Raw genomic sequence first — 21,557 nt, 5'->3', positions numbered from 1 at the left:
AGGATTCCCTCATTTTGAATTGTTTGAAATAGTTTCAGAAGAAATGATACCAGCTCCTCTTTGTACATGTGGTAGAATTCAGCTGTGAACCCATCTGGACCTGGGCGTTTTTTGGTTGGTAGGCTATTAATTGCTGCCTCAACTTCAGCCCTTGTATTGATCTATTCATGGTCTCAACTTCTTCCAGGTTTAGGCTTGGTTGGGTGCAAGTGTCCAGGAATTTATCCATTTCTTCCATTCTTACTGTATTGTGTGCATAGAGTTGTTTGTAGTAATCTCTGGTAGTAGTTGGTATTTCTGTGGAATTGGTGGTGATATCTCCTTTATTCTTTTTTATTGCTTCTATTCGATTCTTCTCACTTTTCTTTTTTATTAGTCTGGCTATTTTGTTGATCTTTTCAAAAAACCAGCGGCTGAATTTGTTAATTTTTTGAAGGGTCCTCTGATCTTAGTTATTTCTTGTCTTCTGCTAGCTTTTGAGTTTTTTTTGATCTTGCTTCTCTAGCTCTTTCAATTTTGATGATAGGGTGTCAATTTGAGATTTTTCCTCACTTCTCATGTGGGCATTTAGTGCTATAAATTTCCCTCTAGACACTGCTTTAAATGTGTCCCAGAGATTCTGGTATGTTTTATCTTTGTTCTCATTGGTTTTGAAGAACATCTTTATTTCTGCCTCATTTCATTGTTTATCCAGTCATCATTCAGGAGCACATTATTCAGTTTCCATGTAGTTATGCAGTTTTGAGTGAGTTTCTTAATCCTCGGTTCTAGTTTGATTGCACTGTGGTCTAAGAGACTGTTTGTTAATTTCCTTTTTTTTGCATTTGCCGAGGAGTGATTTACTTCCGATTATGTGGTCCGATTTAGAGTAAGTGCGATGTGGTGCTGAAAAGAATGTATATTCTGTGGATTTGGGATGGAGAGTTCTGTAGATGTCTAGTAGGTCTGTTTGGTCCAGATTTGCTTTCAAGTCCTGGATATCCTTGTTGATTTTCTATCTTCTTGATCTGTCTGATATTAACAGTGGAGTGTTGGAAGTCTTCCATTATTATTGTGTGGGAGTCTAAGTCTCTTTGTAGGTCATCAAGAACTTGCTTTATGTATCGAGGTGCTCCTGTATTGGGTGCATATATTTTTAGGATAGTTAGCTCTTCTTGTTGCATTGATCCTTTTACCATTATGTAATGCCCTTCTTTGTCTCTTTTGATCTTTGTTGGTTTAAAGTCTGTTTTATCAGAGACTAGGATTGCAATCCCTGCTTTTTTTTTTTTTTCCTTTCCATTTGCTTGGTAAATCTTCCTCCATACCTTTGAGTCTATGCGTGTCTTTGCATGTGAATTGGGTCTCCTGAAGACAGCACACCAGTGGGTCTTGGCTTCTTATCCAGTTTGCCAGTCTTTGTCTTTTGACTGGGGCATTTAGACTGTTTACATTTAATGTTAATATTGTTATGTGTGAATTTGATCCTGCCATTTTGTTAGTGGCTGGTTGTTTTGCCCATTAGTTGATGCAGTTTCTTTATTGCATCATTGTTCTTTACCATTTGGTAAGTTTTTGCAGTGGCTGATACTGGTTGTTCCTTTCCATGTTTAGTGCTTCCTTCATGATCTCTTATCAGGCAGGTCTGGTAGCGATGAAATCTCTCAGCATTTGCTTGTCCGTAAAGGATTTTATTTCTCCTACACTTATGAAGCTTAGTTTGGCTGGTTATGAAATTCTGGGTTGAAAGTTCTTTTCTTTATGGATGTTGAATATTGGCCCCCACTCTCTTCTGGCTTGTAGGGTTTCTGCTGAGAGATTTGCTATGAGTCTGTTGGACTTCCCTTTGTGGGTGACCCAGCCTTTCTCTCTGACTGCCCTTAGCATTTTTTCCTTTATTTCAACCCTGGTGAATCTGACGATTATGTGCCTTGTGTTGCTCTTCTTGAGGAATATCTTTGTGGTGTTCTCTGTATTTCCTGGATTGGAATGTTGGCCTGCCTTGCTACATTGAGGAAGTTCTCCTGGATAATATCCTGAAGAGTGTTTTCCAGGTTGGATTCATTCTCCCCATCACGTTCAGGTACACCAGTGAAGCGTAGATTAGGTCTTTTCGCATAATTCCTTTCTTGGAGGCTTTGTTCATTTCTTTTCACTCTTTTTTCTCTTTTTTCTGCCTTCTTGTTTTATTTCATTGAGTTGATCTTCAGTCTCTGATATAGTTTCTTCTGCTTGATTGATTGAGCTATTTAAACTTGTATATGCTTCGTGAAGTTCTCATGCTGTGTTTTTCAGCTCCATCAAGTCATTTATGTTCTTCTCTAAGCTGGTTATTTTAGTTAAGCATTTCGTCTAACCTTTTTTCAAGGTTTTTAGTTTCTTTGCATTGGGTCAGAACATGTTCCGTTAGCTCAGAGAAGTTTGTTATTACCCATCTTCTGAAGCCTACTTCTGTCAGTTCTCAAACTATTTCTCCATCCTCTTTTGTTCCCTTGCTGGTGAGGAGTTTTGATTTCTTGGAGGAGGAGAGGCATTGTGGTCTTTGTTGATTTCATCCTTTTTGCACTGGTGTCTTCCCATCTTTGTGGGTTTATCTACCATTGATCTTTGAGGTTGGTGATTTTGGATCGGGTCTCCAAGTGGACATTTTTTCTGTTGATGTTAATGCGATTTCTTTTGGTTTTTTTAGTTTTCCTTCTAACAATCAGGCCCCTCTGCTGTAAGACTCCTGGAGGTCCACTCCAGACCTTGCTTGCCTGATTTGCACCCCACAGGGGGTGTAAAGCAGTGAGGATTGCGGCCAGATCTTTCCTCTGGTAACTTCATCCCAGATAGTTGCCTGCCAGGTATCAGCTTTAGCTCTTATGTATGAGGCATTTTTTTGGTTATTCACGGGTCAGGAAACCACTTGAGGAGGCAGTCTGTTCCTTGTCTGCCTGCAGAGGCACTGCTGGGCTGTCTCGGGCACTGCTGGGCTGCCTCGGGCACTGCTGGGCTGCCTCGGGCACTGCTGGGCTGCCTTGGACTCAGCCCCCCTGCTGTGTAGGCTTCCTCTGGCCTTTCTAATCTCACACAGGTGGGATTAGACTCGCCTTTGCAATGGTGGATGCCCTTCCTCCCACCAAGCTCGATTGTCTGAGTGAAGCTTGGCCTGATGTACTGGCTGCAAAACTCTTAAGCAAGAGTACTTCAGTTTGCTGGTCTTTTGGGGGATGGGACCTGCCAAGCCATATCACCTGTCTCCCTGTTTTCAGCTCTCCCTCTTCCTGGGGAGCGGGTAGAAGCATCCCACAGGCACTCTCAGAGCTGGTCAAAATTTCCACCCAGATCTGTGCTGACAACTTGCGGCACCAGGCCAGCCAGAGCTGTTGCTCAGATCTGTGTTGGTAACTCGTGGTGCCTTTCAGCCTGGCGGCATTCTCCCAGACTGTGGGTTGCAATGGCCATGGGATATGCGCAGTATCTGAACTGGAGTTCTGAGGGGGTAAAGCCCCCTATCCTCCATCCATTTGCACTTCCCTGGTGGGGTAGTGCCCTGCCCTGCCTCTGTTTGCCCTCCTTGGGCTACACCCACTGTCCAGGCAGTCCCATTGAAATGAACCTGGTACCTCTGTTGGAAATGCGGATATCACTTACTTTCTGTGTCTCTCTCACTGGGAACTGTGCTCCAGAGCTGTTCCTATTTGGCCATCTTGGCAGAAGTCTATCTACTTCACACCTTTAATGAAAACTTGCAATATTTGGTTTTATTTCTGTATGAATTTGCTTAAGATAATGGCCTCCAGCATAATTTATCAGCTGCAAAGGACGTGATTTCATTATTTTTATGGCTGCACAGTATTCCATGGTATATATGTACCATATTATCTTTATTCAGTCAGCTGTTAAAACACACCTGGATTGAATCCATGTCTTTGTTACATGAATGGTACTGTAATAAGCATACAAATGCTGCTGTCTTTTTGGTAAACTGATTTATTTTCGTTTGACTGTATACCCAATAAGGGGATTACTGGATCAAATGGTAATTCTATTTTTAGTTCTTTGAGAAATTTCCAAACCGCTTTTCACAGGACCTGAGCTATTTGGCACTCTCTCAGTGTATAATTGTTCCCTTTCTCCACAAACTCGTTAGCATCTGTTACTTTTTGACTTTTTAATAATAGTCATTCTGACTGTTGTGAGGTGGTGTCTTTCGTGGTTTTGATTTGCATCTCTTGATGATTGCTGATGTTGAGCATTCTTTCACGTTTGTTGAGCACTTATATCTTCTTTTGAGAAGTGTATGTTCATGCCCTTTGTCTAATTTTTAATGGAGTGATTTTTTTCTTGCTAGTTTAACTTTCTTATAGATTCTGGATAGTAGTCCTTTGTTGGATGCGTATTTTGCCAGTATTTTGTCCCACTTTGTAGGTTGTCTGTTCACTCTGTTGATAGTTTCTTTTGCTGTGCAGCAGCTCTTTAGTTTAGCTGGGCCTCAATTTTCAATTTTTGGTTTGTTACATTTACTTTCGAAGACTTAGTCGTAAGTTATTTGCCTAGCACAGTGTCTAGAATGGTATTTCCAAGGCTTTCTTCTAGGAAGAAAGCTTTTCTTTTAGTTTGAGGTCTTACATTTAAGTCTTTAATTCACCTTGAATTTATTTATTTTTTTTGTGTTGAGATGTAAGAGTCCAGTTTCATTCTTCTGCATATGGTTAGCCAGTTTTCCTGGTACATATATTGCATAGGGTGTCTTTCCCCATTATTCATTTTGTCAATTTGTTAAAGATCAATTGGTTGTAGATGTGTAGCTTTATTTCAGGGATCTCTATTCTGTTCCCTTGGTCTGTATAAACCACATCTTGAACCGGACTCTGCTTATTCATTTTTTATTCTTTCTTATTTTTTTTCTGTAAGGTTATTGACTCAAAGTCTTATACCTGGTGTAACTTACTGCTATTAATTATCTTTTTTTTTTCTTTTTTGAGATGGAGTCTTGCTCTGTCACTGGGCTGTAGTGCAGTGCAAAATCTCCGTTCACTGCAACCTCAGCCTCCTGGGTTTAAGCGATTCTTCTGCCTCAGCCTCCTGAGTAGCTGGGACTATAAGCACCCGCCATGAGACACAGCTTTTTTTTTTTTTTTGTATTTTTCAGTAGAGACGAGATTTCACCATGTTGTCCAGGATGGTCTTGATTTCTTGACCTCATGATCCACCACCCCATCCCACCCCCGCCACCTCAGCCTCCCAAAGTGAGCCACCATCCCTGGCCTATTAATTATCTTAAATTGCTGCATGAGGAATATTGTATTGTTCTATACAACTTATCTCAATTAGTTTTGTTCATTAACCATTCAAATAGAAAACCAGGGAAGAATATGAGATTTGTTTTTTAAGACCAGCTACTTTATTTTAGTTCAGGTAAAATTTAAATTTCTAGAGTAAAAATTACGGTCAGGATTAGTTTTTGGGTGAAACTGAACATTTTAATCCTCAAATCTTCACGTTCTCCTTGCAAAAGGCATATAAATCTTGCTTATGTTGTCCCCTGCCTCTTAAGTAAGGGAGGCTTAAAGATACTTCATCATCATTATGGATGGAGTAAACCACAACATATCAAATTCTAAGGGCTACAAATCACAACAGGTAACCAAGTGCTAGCAATATATGTATGTATATGTTTGTGTGTGCACGTGTGTGTGTGTGTATGACATCATTAATTTTCACCTTGTGTTGAACATATAAAAATACCCAGAATAGGGCCGGGCGCAGTGGCTCAAGCCTGTAATCCCAGCACTTTGGGAGGCCGAGGCGGGTGGATCACGAGGTCAAGAGATCAAGACCATCCTGGTCAACATGGTGAAACCCCATCTCTACTAAAAATACAAAAAATTAGCTGGGCATGGTGGTGCGTGCCTGTAATCCCAGCTACTCAGGAGGCTGAGGCAGGAGAATTGCCTGAACCCAGGAGGCGGAGGTTGCGGTGAGCCGAGATCGCACCATTGCACTCCAGCCTGGGTAACAAGAGAGAAACTCCGTCTCAAAAATAAATAAATAAATAAAATACCCAGAATACTTCTCAAATGCAGTATTAATACTGTGAGAGTCTGATATACTGTGTATGTTCGAACAGGTAAGGAATGGAGCAGAACAGGCGACAGAAGATAGTCTCCAGGGTATCTAGATGTCTGCATTTTGAAAAAGATCTTTGGGTGCTTTTGATAGTTTCAGTCTCCCACGCCTCCCACCTCTTTTTTAAGGACACGGAAAAATATTGCCTAAAATAACCTCATGCATGTCAAGTCGACATGCATTTACTTCAACTGTATTTAAGTTAACAATCCTAATTCTTATTTAGTGAGTATGTATGCCAGGAACTATTAAAGTTGGGTTGATTTTACTGTAAATGGTTAAAATTATTTGGTGCTCTATTATGCTTTAGAACATAATAGTTTAGCCAAGTAGTGTTTTATTTTACTGAATGAAGTTAAGAAGCTGAAAAACAGTAATGTCAAACATCTGAAGGATACCTGCTATGTCACATTTCCTCGGTTAATCTAATTTGTTGTTTGCAGCAACACCATGAGGTGTTTTCCTTCTGAGAAAACGGGGCTGACCGGAGAGGACACAGCCCCATGGGTAAAGGGCTTGGCAGGGCAACAGTATCTTTGTACAAACCCCTCTGCAGAGATTGGGCATTGAGCACCTATCCAGAGCCTATGATCTTTACTACTGCACTTAGCAATTTTTTGCTAATAAGTTTGAATTTGAGTCTTTGCTGTATATTTGTGATTTAATTAAACAGCTGCTGTCTACTGAGGACCTGTTCTTTCCATTGTTTGAGAATTTCCATGTGTGTTTGTGTGTGTATATACACCATATATATGTACAATTTATACAAGAGTCTGCTATTAATGTTTTTGATGTAAGTAAAAATTTAATCTTATAAAATAAATGTCAAATTGATATTTGGTAACATTTTATTTGATACATTTTATTTGACACTTTTAAATTTTAGTTTATCGATGGTCGACTGGCAAAACTAAACACAGGAAGGGGTTTCTCTGACATATTTGAAGAAGAGATCACTTCAGGTGGCTTTTGTGGAGGTAAAGACTAGTTATAATATGATTATCCATTTTCTAAATAACAATTATCTCAGTTTTTGCACTTGTGTCTGATAAAATCTATTTCATAAACAATTATTTTCTCCTAAATATGTAATATCTTAAATGCATTTTATCATCTTATAAAAGTTATGATACTAGCTTACTTTACCTGATATCTGTTACTCAAGGCATTAAGTTGGCCTCATGAATTGGTAGCTGTTGGCCTGAATAATCTCTTAATATTGCTGGAAATTAGTAATACGGAAATCCAGTCAACTCGTATCTTCCTGCCTTTCCTTCTGAATAGTAGTGTTCTCTGCTAGAAAACTACTAATGATGGCTATTACTGAGTATGAACTAAAGAACAATCAGAAAAGAAAGATCTGACCACCAAAATTCTTTCTACATGTTTAAGTAACTTTGTTCTTGTACAGATGTCTTTACCTTTTTTACTTTATACATCACCACAGCAGGAAAGTTTCCAATTTACCATTCCATAAACATAATTAGTCCTTCTAATGTAAATGTTCAAATAATGTTATAATTATCTAGGCAATTCATAATTTGCAAACTGATATTTTTGCACAGTTGTTGTCATACACAGTCTTGACTTGCAGAGCATTTTGCTTTAGTACTGGAAATGTTCTGTTCATTCATTGAGTATTTGCTGAGTGCTTACAAGGTACTAGACACTGCTCTAAAATAAACAAAAATCCCTGTATTCTATATCTTAGTGTGTTAATTTTTAACCTGGTATAATAGCAAGTTTTTAAACTTCTTTATATATTTTTTTCGAGAAAATCATTTTCAGTCTTGTGTAAATAGTTGCTGGAATTGAGAAATGAAATATGAAAAGAACAAGTAATAGGTATTCATCTATACATTTCACAGAATTTAACTTTATTCTTAAGATTCATGTTTTCCATTAAAATATAGAAACCATTGAGATAATTGGTTTATTAAAGGAGGTACAAATGAACTCGGGAGTTGTGGACCTTTATCTGATGTAAGTATTTCATTTCATTGAAAGCATTTAGCTTGGGGAAAACTTAATTTGCTTGACTCAGCAAGTAAGCTGAATGTGGAATCATTCAGCTCCTTGCTTCCCTCAGTTCATGGGTAAAAATGTAGCTTCAATGGAATTTTTGTGATAAAATAACACTTTTTTACTTCTCAGCTCAGACAAGCAAAATATTGTCAGCTCATGGACAAGTTGCTTGAGGCATCTATTCAGTATTTACATAACTGCTGTCTCATTAGCTTTATGACCCGTGGGGCTAGTAGCTTTTATAGAATAGAAAATGACATTTTGTGACAATAAGGGGTTAGAACTATGATCCTTTTGTACAGTTAAATTCTGTAGTCTTAACCATTGGTCCAGGTACCTCTGTAAGAGAGTAGAGATAGGTGGCTTTTATGGTGGGAAGGCTTACTAAAATTTTTCATGAAAAGCCTTATTGTTTAAAAAAGTTGAGGAAAATATGATTACCGATTAGTATCTGACTTAGAAACTGCTGCATTTTTAATAGAACTTAATGCCCACTACTTTGTTGTGCTTTATTAAAATGAAAAGGTTTTGAACTCTTATTTTAATTTGAAAGAGCCAATACTTATCTAAAAGGAAAGCCTAATTTGACGGATACTAATTCCAGTGAGTACAGCAAGAAAGTTTCTTAGAAATTTGTGCCTATCAAGTATATTTTTAAATTATTCTATTTTATGTTATTTTAGAGATTCATAGACTTCTTTTGTAGATGAAAATAAAGCAAAATATATTAGGATTTGAAATAAAAAGATGACTATATGTATAATAAAAATTAGTAGTGTTCTATTAATTAGAAGATATCCATCTATCTAGGGTGTGTGTGTGTGTGTGTGTGTGTGTTTCCAAAATGGTTCCTAGAAGTCATTTACAAACATTTGTCTTTCATGCTACCCTTATGAGAAAGAAGAACATATCAATGTCATGAAATTAATCTGTTCTTCAAAGCAGTAAACTGATCTAACTTTGTTTCTCTCATAACAATAGTAATACAGTTGCTAGTATTTATTGAACACTAATATGTGACAGAAACTCTCCCAAGAGCTCTACAAGTATCATCTTATTGAATCCTCACAACACCCTAGGAGGTACTTTCATCACCTCATTTTTAGTGAGTACTCAGCTCAATAATTCACTCAATGTCCCACAGCCAGCAGTGGCCAGAGTCTCATTTCCACATGTGTGGAATTCAAAGTGGCTTCGAAGACCTTGCTTTAATAATAATAATATATTGCTTTTTTATAATAGATTTTCTTAATGCAAAAATATTCAGTAAACAGGAGTAGTAGTTAACCCCTTCCTACTCTGATTGAATCAAAGCAAAATTCTTATCTCTTTTGAATTTCTTAGAGTTTTTTTACACATAAAGTCCTAGAAAGACCACTGTGGTAGAAATTAACATTAAAACTAAGAAAAAATTATGTTCCTTTAAGCAAAAATAATTAGGAAATTTCAGAGAAACATCTATTTTATCCTCTTTATATATCTTTACAATAGTAGTTTATATGTTATTTTTGTTGCTAATGCCTGTGGTTATGATAAAATGAATATGAGTATGATGGAGCTTTATAATTAATTATTGTGGCTCTGATTAAGAATATATAGTGTAGAACAAACAGATAAGAAACATCTAGATTCATATTTGACTCTAGAACTGTATGATTAAATAATCTGTGAATGCATGCATTTTTTTTCAAAAACTGTGTCTGTCCTGTGAGCCCTCATCAGGACTATGAAGGAAATCCATGTCACACCTTATTCCTTCATGAGACCCTTGCAAAACCTTCGACCTTAACTTAAAAGGAAAATTTTAACTTAACTTAAATAGAATGTGTGAAGGGAAGAATAGCCGTGGAGTTTAAAAGGTAATAAAAGAGGACAGGAGTAGAAGAAAGGATGCCTTTAAGTAAACACAGTATTGGTCTGTGAAAAAGCAGCGAAGGAATATTGAGTAGTTAAGAACATGTTCTTTATTTAAATAATTTTTTTCATTTAAGATGAAACTAGTTTTTAAATTTACATCAACTTAACTTTTGAAAGGAGAAGTATTTTCAGATTCGTTTTATGCGGAGTGTGTGGTTACTCTCCATCACTAGCATGTGTTTCTTCCTTAGTTTATACACATAATCTGATGAGTCTTTTATTTGTTCTTGTATTTATTTTTCCATTCTTATTTAGTTTTACTGACTAAGGTATCAAAGGAATTTGAAGAAGTGGTAGGTAATATCAATTTTAGTGTCATTTTCCTGGTCTTGTTGAACAATTTAAGCCAATTTACATTTTGAGATAAATAAGTACAAATTACTGGAATTTAAGCAAGTATATTTGAAGAGAAAGTCTTGGTATAAGTGAGAAATAGATATTTTGTCCTTTATTGTGAGAAAATCAGTTGTTTCATTAATAAAAATAATGTTAAGATTCTGTTCAGTAATGCTTATTACCATAATCCAGTTATTTTGAAAGAAGGATTCTGAGGGATTTCTTTAGTATTCAAATTAATTTTTAGAAGAACAACAGCTTTTTTCTAACATTACTAAAGAATAATGTGCCTTTCTTATAAATTTTGTGAAAATAAGAACCTTAAATCATAAAAGCACTAAAATTTAAAGGCACAAATAGCCCTTAAAACTTTTAAAATGCGAATCTACCTAAATTGTACTGTGTCTCCCTATCTTCTAAGCAAGGTACTTCTTGTTTGCCCCTATACTATAAAATTTTAGATTATTACTGGCAATTTTCTCTATTACCCTTCTTTTTCAGAATATTAGCTTTGAGCAGCCCCTTTTCCTTTCAAATATAATTGCTTTGGGTGCGATACAGCAGAAACCTCTGCATAACTTACATTTTAATCATATTTTATTTAGCAGTCTTAGAGGTAGTTTTTCAGAGTTGAAGGAATAATGAACTGGGAATTAAAATCCTAGATTCTTACTCTTTTTCAACTGCTAGCCTTGAGAACATGAATGAATAATATGTCATCTTAGAACCTCAGTTTTCTATTTTACCAAATTATTTATAGTAATAATCATTTATGATATGTCTTCAATCTGCTATGTACCATACTAAACATTGTTTAATCATTATCTTTCATCCTCACAATAATCCTAAAGGGCAGTGACTATTATGCTTATTTGATGAATGAAGAAACTGAGGCTCCGCCAAGTTAAGGACCTCATCCCAAATAATATCCTTCACAAGGATAGAGTAGTTCTGAATGCCATAGGTCCATTGGACTCAACGGCTCACTTCTTTCTTATTGAACTGATTTCTTATGACACTACTTGTTTGCCTATTTTACAGTAGAAAACTACAGTTCAAATAATGTAGATAAAAACATTCAATGACTTCTACAGGGCTGAAAATTAGCTTTCTTATTCCTCAGAGATCTAAGTAAGACCCTAACCTTCCTACAATGGTTTGAAACTTTTATGATAGCCAGTTTCTTTGTGGTTCAGAGGTTTAAATAAATTGTCTTCTGGATTAACAAGTGTTACAGAGTACTAAACTGGTGATTCTTCTTCTGCTTTCTTATATTCGTTTGGGAAAATAATTAAAATAAAACACTTTACAGAATACTATGAATAATAACCAAATCTTAAATATGTGATTTCCACTCAACCATTTTTAACAGAGAAGTATTTTAATACAGAAATAAACATATATGAACAATCTGGATGAAGAAAGATCTGTGGTTTATTTTGTTGTTTAAAAACATCTCCTTAAGAAATAAATTGGTAGAATAACTTTGGAATGTTTTATTATTTTGCAAGGGAAATATACTTTTAAAGTTTGGTCAAGCCAAATACCACCTGAAATTCATACCTTTTAAACGGTGCAACTAACTTTTACTAATATTATTTTAGGTAGTTATATTTTTCTTTCGTTATTTCACAAGATGAGAAAAAAATTTTTTGTCTCCATATTTCATCCTCTGGGAAAGGTGCAATGCATTGTTCTGAGCAGTCAGAGATGTTTTTCAGAATAAAAATTGTTTCTTGGCATTTCTTTTAAATTAGGGTAAGACTTTAAATATAGAAGTGAATCCGGAGCTGAACAGTTCTTCCCTGATGTTGATTAGGGTGCAAAGATAACAGTAGAAAGAAATTTTGGGGTTAAGATCATTTTGTCTCTATTTTGTAAGAGAAAGGTGATAACATCTTTTAAAATACACAACCAGAAAGTAGAGGAGAACACTATGTTTTAGGGATTCTTTGTACTGGATGGTGTCTGAGTAGCCATTGGGAGCTTTTTTTTTTTTTTTAAGAGATGGGGTCTTGCCCTGTCCCCAGGCTGGAGTGCAGTGGCATAATCATAGCACACTGCAACTTTGAACTTCTCGGCTCAACCAGTGTCCCAGCCACAGCCTTTCAAGTAGCTGTCACTATAGGTGGGAGCCACCATACCAGGCCTGGGATTTTGTTTTTTATTGTGACTTTTTACCCCTGTGACTTAGGGAGTATTTAAGCTTTTAAACAAAAAGGTAGTAGAAATCTAACTGAAATCACTTGATGGGAAAGATTAGCTAAGTTGTATCTGTATTTCTTTTTTTACCTGCTGATATCATCTTATTGACTAAATTGTTTATCAGTTTGGAACCAGATATGTTGATTGCCAGATTTTATTAGAACTACTTTGGTTAGCACTTGAGCTTTTTAATAATCATGACAATCTGTAGCCTAAAAGCTGCATTTGCTTCACAAATCCTTGCATAATATTTTTCTAACTTACAGATTTACAACTAGAGAAAATATTTTCAAAACTAAAACTGCAAGTTTACGTTAAAAAAAGTTAGCTACTAATCTCTGTTAATATTAAGCAGTTGTAGAAGAATGTTTTTTGTTGCCAAGGTTGTTTGCACTTCTAAGTTTTCTTCTAGTTTTTTAAAAGTACAAGTATAATATTTCTGTATGTACAAGAAATATTATTTTAAAATAAACCTAATTGTGTAAAGGATGCAAAGTTTACAAAACAACATACACATAAAACATGTAAAAGTCAGTTTAAAAAGCATAAGAATTTTGGATTTCAGAAGAGAGCTTGTTATATTTTCTCCTCGGAGGCTAATACTAAAATGGATGAAACTGGATACCATTAGCTTCATATATGGATGAAAAAAGTGATCATTATTCCTGAAATTGTTAATTATTCCTAAGAATTAGAACGATTTATTAGTTCTTATGATGCTATTTTTTATTGCTTCTTTTAAAACATTGCATATAAAATTTGCCTACTAAAAATTGTGCAAATACTAGTCCTTGATAAATTTTGGTTTACAGATTTATTTTTGATGAACATTCCAGGCCTCTCATTTTTATATATTCCAGGAAACCCAAGGTCATATCAACAATGGGTGCATACAGTCAAGGTAATCATAAGCTTTCACATGTTATTTTTCCACTCTAATATAAATGGAGAAATGTTCAGCAAAAGGATGCTGTTTATACTTACGCTGTTTATATGAAGTGTTTGTATATTTTGTTACATTTTAAGTATTCTTATTTTATGTTTATAATTTGTTGAAACTCATTACTATAATTTTTAAATGAAAAGTCTTGCTCCAAAGATAAATGGCTTATTTTGAAAAGCAAAGTTTTACTGTCATCTTTTATTATTTTCCAGAAGAAGAACTAGGTGGGTTAGTAGGATTTGATGGCAATTTTATAATTTCTGTTAATATAGTTTTGCTGATATGATTTTTAAATATGAAACTTTCTCCCATAGATTGAGACTTTATTTACCCAATATTAAAACAGCTGATAAACTAGTATTTCTTTCTTACTAAGCTTTTAAATATATTCAAATTGCTCATGTTTACCTAAACTTCAAATGATTTTTTAAATGATGTATAATATCAACTAAAGAACAAAGTGGAAAGTGTACATTTTGTTTGAAATTATTATAGTTCATAGAAACTTGAAAACACTGAACATGAAATAATTTGCATAGGACTTTAAGTTGTCAGCAAAGCTCTTTTTTTATGCCACTTATTATAATGCTTTGTTTTCAGGACATTTTGGCCAAAAGATTTTGGAAATATGTTTCTGTATTTCTTTTGCAGAAAGGAGGTGCACTGTTCAACACAGCAGTGACCAAAGCAACCCCTGCTGTACGGACAGCATATAAATTTGTAAGTTTTTTTATATTAAAAAATTATATTCATAAAATTACATAACATTTTCCTAGATGATAGACATATAAATTCTGAATATTTTCTGTTTTTCTTTTAAATTAACTTAAAAAAATAGGATTAATATTGACTAAAACAAATTCAGTTGTTAAAATTATAACATCGCATACAGAGGGTAGTTTCCTTTATATAATCTAAAAAGGGTTCTAATTTTATTTCAAAGCTATCAGCAAAGTTGTGCAGCAAATTGAAACAGTTCTTGATAGAGTACCATTTTGTAAAATGTCATTATTTCATTTAACAACATTTTAAATTCTTGTTGTCTACTTCGAAGGAAAAAAAAAAGAAAAATATAGCAAGATCTTTTCCCTCAAATATGCATTGACTCTCTGTTAACATTCTTCAGTGAGTCTCTAAGGCAAGCTTTTTCAACCCATGGCCTGCCTCAGCCTCCTGAGTACCTGAGATTACAGGCACCTGCCACCACGTCCAGCTAATTTTTGTATTTTTAGAAGAGATGGGATTTCACCATGTTGGTCAGGTTGGTCTCGAATTCCTGACCTCAAGTGATCTGCCCGCCTTGGCCTCTCAAGGTGCTGGGATTATAGGCATAAGCCACTGCACCTGGCCCCAACACAAATTCTTAAACTTTCTTAAAACATTATGAGATTTTTCTTGCTTTATTATTATTATTTCTTCTTCTTCTTCTCCTTCTTCTTCTTCTTCTTCTTCTTCTTCTTCTTCTTCTTCTTCCTCTTCTTCCTATTCTTATTCTTCCTTCTCCTCCTCCTTCTCCTTTTCTTCCTCTTTCTCCTCCTCCTCCTCCTCCTCTTCTTCTTCTTCTCCTTTTTTCTTTAGCTCATCAGCTTTTGTTACTGTTAGTGTATTTTATGCATGGCCCAAGACAATTCTTCTTCCTCTGATGTGACCCAAGGAAGCCAAAAGATTGAACACCCCTGCTCTAAGGTTTATAGAAAATAATAATGGGAATATTAGCAAGAATAATAAAGTTAACAATAAATGTTAAAGTAAAAAATAACTCTTTAATATGACAATTAAGACCCTTCAAAACCGGACCCTTCATGTCTAGTTCCTTTTCCCCCTACTCCTCAGGGCCTTCCATATCTCTGAAGATACTTAGTTACTCCTCATTTCATAAATATAAGATATTCTCCTCTGCCCTTCAATTCTTGCTCAAGCCATTCCTATTAATGGAATGTCAATTTCTTGGCCTTTATCTACCTAGTAAACACCAGTTCATTTTATAGGATTTAGTTCAGGCATTATTTCCCTGAAAAGAATTCTTCTCAACCCTACACAAAAAAAGTTTATATACATATTTTTGTATCTGTAGGACTTCTGTTTCAACACTTGTTTTGTCTGTGTATGTTTTTCTCTTAATACTAGCTTAGTAACTTCTCAAAAGAGAAGCTAGTGGGTTGTGGTCAATAAATTTTAAAAATTTGATAGGTCGTGTATTTTATATTTCTAAAAACATTTGAGGCAATAGTTTTGATTTTGTAAGAATTTGTCTTCAAAAGCTTTTCTCAGTAAATTAATTGATGTGACTGAATTAATAATAAAATAGTGCATTTAATAAAAGTTTAGAACTTCTGTTGTTTCTTGGCTTAAAATTGTGATATAAATGTGGCCACCTTTTTATGTTTAAAAATTCCATTCAAATATTAAATTTTATAGTAGGAAAGCTAATCTATAGAGTTTAAAAAATACAGTTCCCAAATTATAATTATTTGAAACCTAACCTCAAAGCCAAAGTAAGACAGGTAAACCTCAGCCTCTGCCTTTTGTTTGGTTGTTCTGTGGCTTTGCTAGGAAACCTCTCTGGTGGTTTGATCTAAGTGCAATCTTTGAAGAGGTGTTTTTCACTAATGAAATAGCACACAACTACCATTTGAAAAACAACGTAATGTTGATCCTTGTTTCTCACATTCATTTAAGATTCTAAAAATCGTTTCACAGTCAATAGCCCTTCATTTTCTCCTAGAGCAGGCAGTTTAGGGTTTTTTCTGGCTTAGAGAAGTTGTATTTTTTGCCAAATATGTGTCTTAATTTCACTCGTATTTTTCACAAAAGCATAGCAATGAAGCAAGCATGTTCAAAACTTTATTCATTATTTAAAAATTTATCCTTCTAATCAGTGGAGTATTTTATTTTAACCCTTCTCTACAAGGAAGTAAAATGTTTTCAAATTAGAAATTCTACTCTTTGGGCCAGGTGTGGTGGCTCACACCTGTAATCCCAGCACTTTGGGAGGCTGAGGCAGGTGGATCACTTGAGGTCAGGAGTTCAAGACCAACCTGGCTAATATGGTTCAACTCTATCTCTACTGAAAATACAAAAATTAGCCAGATGTGGTGGCGCGCACCTGTGGTCCCAGTTACTTGGGAAACTGAGGCAGGAGAATTGCTGGAGCCTGGGAGGTGGAAGTTGCAGTGAGCCAAGGTCATGCCACTGCACTCCAGCCTGGGTGACAAAGCAAGACTGTGTCTCAAAAAAATAAAAAAAGAATTCTACTCTGGAGTATTACTCCCTAAAGTCATTTCAAGTGAATAAGGTTGTTAGAATATCCCTAATCACTTTTATTATTTATCTTGTGATCATATCATCTTTGAATCAAGAGGTTTGGGGCAGGTAAGTGAGTTATTTTGTGACCTTTGTAGTTGTATCTAAAACTGATCTTTCCAGACTGCTCATTTTCTGAAATCTGTACCCTGAAATTCCTTCTTTGACGACAAATTGCTGTGAATAAAACTCCCACTTTCTGTTGTGTGGTATAACATAGTTTATTCACTTTGGTTTTCTGTAGACAGTAAATTTTTCAAAAGTGAAAATCATGTTTTTATCTCATTTATTCAACAAATTATTTGAGTGCCTATCATGAACTAGTCCTTATACTCATTGGAATTAGAGCAGAGCATGAAGGTACAGTAAGAGATACTGTCCTTTACTTTTATATTTGTATTCCTATCACTTTGCTCTGCACTTTGAACATACTACAGAAATACTGAATATGTGTTTGTCGAAGCAAATAATGATTCTGTCCCATTCTTATAACATTTTTATACTTATTTTATGGTTAAAATTTTTTCCTATGCTTTTCATACATATGTTTTTCTTTGCAATAGGAGCCATAATGAAACTAGAGAGAGTTACCATACATACTTTTATAAATTTAAGAATAACAGTAAAGTAGAATTCATATTTTATTTGGCTAAAAGGCTTTCAAGTCATCTTTCTTGTTAGGTCTGCATTTTAAATTATTAGCCAAAGCCATTTGCTTGGAGCATTTCTGTGAAGAGTACTTGCATTATTGTTAAGCTTCAAATTGGTCAATTGAAAAGAATAGAGAGAATCTATATCCCATCTTCCAGGTAATCTGAAGGAAGTCAAAGGAGGACATAGAGCAACAATTATTTAAATGAGCCAGTGCACTATGGAATTATAGAATCATGGAAGAGACTGACACTAGTAGCTTTAACTCTGTATACTAAAGAGCATCTGAAAAGATCAGTGTAATCAAGTGGCTTAGAGGATAGTGAAGTAAACTAGATTATAGTCTTCCTGAGTCACTTTCCTTATTTTGTAATGTTATCATAGTAGTACTAATCTTACGGAATTGTAGTAATAACTACATAGGATAATGCATACTAAGCACCCAGCACACAGTCATATATTTGGGAAACAAAATAAATATGAATTCTTTTTCTCTTCTTTTTCACCTTGGCCACTGTGAGTAGGAATTTCTAATGGAACAAAGGCTAAGGCTTTTATGAAAGCCCCTGGTTGTCTTTAGTTAAGTTATACCCCTCAGGAATCACAGCAGGATGTGAGAAACTCAAATGCTGGGGCCAGATTCCCTGTGAAACATGAAGATAGCTTTAAATTGTTAAATGACCTTTAATTTTTGCCAAAAAAACTAAATATGAAATACCATTCCATTAAGATGGCTCTGCTAATAAATTTCTGTCTGCCTATAAGAGCACCTAATAAAGCTTTGTAAAATTGCCAGTTTCTTGAAGTTCAAACATCTGCCCAAATAACTTGCTGCTGGGATGTGCTTTCTCTGTTCCTCCAGTTTGTTAGTTTTAACGTTAGTAATCTGGTTTATTCCCTTTGTGTTCTTGAGAGTTTAGGAAGCAAAATAGGCTAAATGTTAGCCTTTGTATGATACTTGTATACAAAGAAGAGACTAATGGTTTTAGTAATATAGTAAGTGGTATGTGTATCCCTGAAAATAAGAGTGTTAGATTATAATCTGTTCTTTTTCTAAATCATATGAATAGTTAGTAATTGTCATTAAATGTGATCTTATATACTTGTTCTTGAAAAGGTAATAGAACCATGCTGAGCTAGGCACATTTATTATCATTTTCTAGGCAAAAAATCATGCAAAGCTGGGACTAAAGGAAGTGAAGAGTAAGCTAAAACACAAGGTACGTCACCGTCATTTTTCTATTTTACCTAGATTATTGTACTAGTTTGAAGTTTATACTTTACAAATTAGAAATTTATGTTTTTAATGACTTTTGAAATATTCTTAGCTCTTTATTCAAGAATGTATATTTTATAACAAGCCCTCTGGCAACTATCTGCCCTTCTATATGCATCCACTGAATAATCTCTTTACTGTTTGCATATTTTATCACAGAACTATGGAAGTCTTCAAAGATGTTTTAAACAAGATGTATGTTTTCATAAAATTGATTGCCTTGATACCACAATTGAAGTTCTTGCTTTATGCTAAGAATATTTTTTAAAGATATCTTTGTGTAGAACTAATCGAGGAATGCCATCATTTGTTTTGATAGTCTCATTCCAATAGTAGTTACTTTAAAATGAAGAATGTTCTTAATTTACAAAAGATTATGTATTTAAGCTGCGAATATTGCAGATACATAAATGTATATAAATGTATGTTGATTTTAATATATATTATATCTTCACAGATTTCATTATCAGTTGTTACGTTTTGAATTTTTACCTTTGGAGAATACATACTATTAAAACGTTCAGTGTAGTGAAAACAAATTATCTTTATATAAATTTTATTCAAATTATTTAAAGTAATCAGAGATTTTTAAATTAATTTTTATTAAATTAAATTTATTGATTTATATTAATATACATTATAATTAACTATTAAATTTATTAATTTAGATTATTAAAAAATGCATTTTCTTCCTAAATAGATTATTTATACTTAAAGCTGAAGTGTTATTTTGCTACTTGTATGTGTATCAGATACTTTGTTTATTAATATAACTTTAGTAATAAAAGGAGTATTTTACAGTAATTGTGTGTATATTTTTTCATGTGTAGGAAAATGAAGAAGATTATGGGACCTGTTCTAGTTCTGTACAATATACACCAGTTTACAAATTACACAATGACAAGGGAGGAAACTCAGAAAAGCATAAGATTGCTCATGTAAGTAAGATTATTTACCCTTCATTCCTCCACATTCTCAACTTATATAATTCCAATAAATTATTTAGGATAATTTATTTTTTTATCATTTACTTTTTTCTTACAAGAAAACCTGCAGTATTGGTCAAGGGGAGAAGTAGGTGGAATCTGGGAAGGCTACAAGGGGATTGAGAGTCAAATGTTTCAGATATCAGTCTCTGCATGCTTTGTTAGCCCATGCCCTCATAGATCTCCTAGTCCAGTGAGAGGAAAGACAAGTAAATGTGTGATTCTCATTGAGTGTGGATAGCTTGATGATAAACTGGAAATAATAGGTTTCCTTTACTACTAAAATAAAATCAGTCTTATACATGGGTATTTGGCCATTAAAATAGTGTAAAGAAATTAAAATCTGAACTACTGTAAGTCTATCTTTTTCTAAAGTTAGATATTTTATTTGCTATCGATATTTAAAACTGCTTTTTATATGCTGATACTACTTAAATTATTGTTTCAAGTGACAGTGTTCAGAATCATGGTTATAAGTGTTTCTGTTTTTTTTATAAGTACATTTATGAAGGCTCTAACTAAACAAAATTGGTATACACCAAATCATATCTTAAGTGGCTTTAGAAAACTAGCTTCAAAAAAAAATTCTTGAGTGGACTATAGCTACAAAATTACAGAGCTAGAAGTGGCTACAAAGCTTCATTTATTATAGTTGCCAAGGTTTGCAGATGAGAAAGTTGATAGCTAGCAAGGTCATACCACTTGCCATAAGTCTCATAACTGGTCAGTGGCGGATGGAGGCAAAAACTCATCTTTGATGCTCAGTTAGCTTTCCTGGATAGCCAGGTACCGCAGAAATATACACGGCCATAAAGTGCTTCTGTGGATCTTTGTCTTTGTGTCCATTTTGTGCTGCTCTACCAGAATACCTGAGTCTGGGTAATTTGTAGAGAATAGATGTTTATTTCTCACAGTTCTGGATTCTGGGAAGATCAAGGCACTGGCATCTTATGAGGCCCTTCTTGCTGTGGCCTCCCAGGGTGGAAGGCAGAAAGACAAGAGAGATGAAGGGACTAAACTTACCCATTTATAACGGCACTTATCCCACCCAAGAGGGTGGAACCCTCATGGCCTAATCACCTCTTAAAGATCCCACTTCTTAATAGCATTACAATGGCAATTAAACTTCAACATGAGATTGTGAGGGGACAAAATTTAAACCATAACAATCTTTAAGAATGGCAAAGGATAGTGAAGCTGTACTGAAACTCTAGACCTTTGTTTAAAAAAAATAATCCCATTAATTCAATCATTCATCAACACTATATGCAGACACTTTTCCAGGTACTGTGTATATATAAAAGGAAAACATAAAAATTCTCTGCCTTCATGGACTGTTTTTGTAATATATTGAATAAGTACTTTCCTTCTTATTTATTCATTTATTAAGCTGATATTTTTATATTAGAATTGCTTAATTACAGCATACTGATAGTCAATGCTGATTGTCTCTTCTAAAATAAGCCCTTCAATAAAATAATTATTCCAGAAGTCAGAAACCTTTTCTCATTACTGCTGTTAAGAACATTTATTAATGTGTGAACTAATGATAGATTAGCTATTGGTTTTCTGTTGCTTTTTCCCCTCACCACTAATATCCTCAATTCTTGTCTGTTTTCAAGCTTTAACATCTCAAATACTGTTGTAAAGTGTTTACTGGCTTAATATTGGAGCATTTAGGTTATCTTTAACATGGTGAATAGATTTTCTGTGAAAGAGAATATGAGATCTTTGTTACCTACAAGATACTTTAGGATTAAAAAAAATTATATTGGAGAAACACATTTTCTAAATAACAGTTTCAAGTTACAACAACTATTAG

The 21,557-nt window shown here is 34.5% G+C and overlaps 1 protein-coding gene across 15 annotated transcripts in view; it reads left to right on the top strand.

Annotated features, from left to right (window-relative positions):
• DENND1B (DENN domain containing 1B) overlaps nt 1-21,557 on the top strand; it is a 269,554-nt gene that overhangs the window by 215,448 nt on the left and 32,549 nt on the right. For 8 of the 15 annotated variants that reach the window (XM_078356772.1, XM_054248143.2, XM_078356770.1 and 5 more), the window contains 5 exons: nt 6,980-7,070; nt 13,437-13,477; nt 14,171-14,239; nt 18,637-18,693; nt 19,580-19,687. In XM_078356772.1, coding sequence (XP_078212898.1) covers nt 6,980-7,070; nt 13,437-13,477; nt 14,171-14,239; nt 18,637-18,693; nt 19,580-19,687 — 366 coding nt within the window. Of the gene's footprint in view, nt 1-6,979; nt 7,071-13,388; nt 13,478-14,170; nt 14,240-18,636; nt 18,694-19,579; nt 19,688-21,557 lie in introns of all 15 variants that reach the window. The other 7 variants (XM_078356766.1, XM_078356771.1, XM_078356767.1 and 4 more) reach the window with 1 other exon arrangement.

Source organism: Callithrix jacchus, chromosome 19, assembly GCF_049354715.1.
Source record: "Callithrix jacchus isolate 240 chromosome 19, calJac240_pri, whole genome shotgun sequence".
Lineage (NCBI taxonomy): Eukaryota > Metazoa > Chordata > Mammalia > Primates > Cebidae > Callithrix > Callithrix jacchus.
This window is presented reverse-complemented; position numbering and strand designations above follow the sequence as displayed.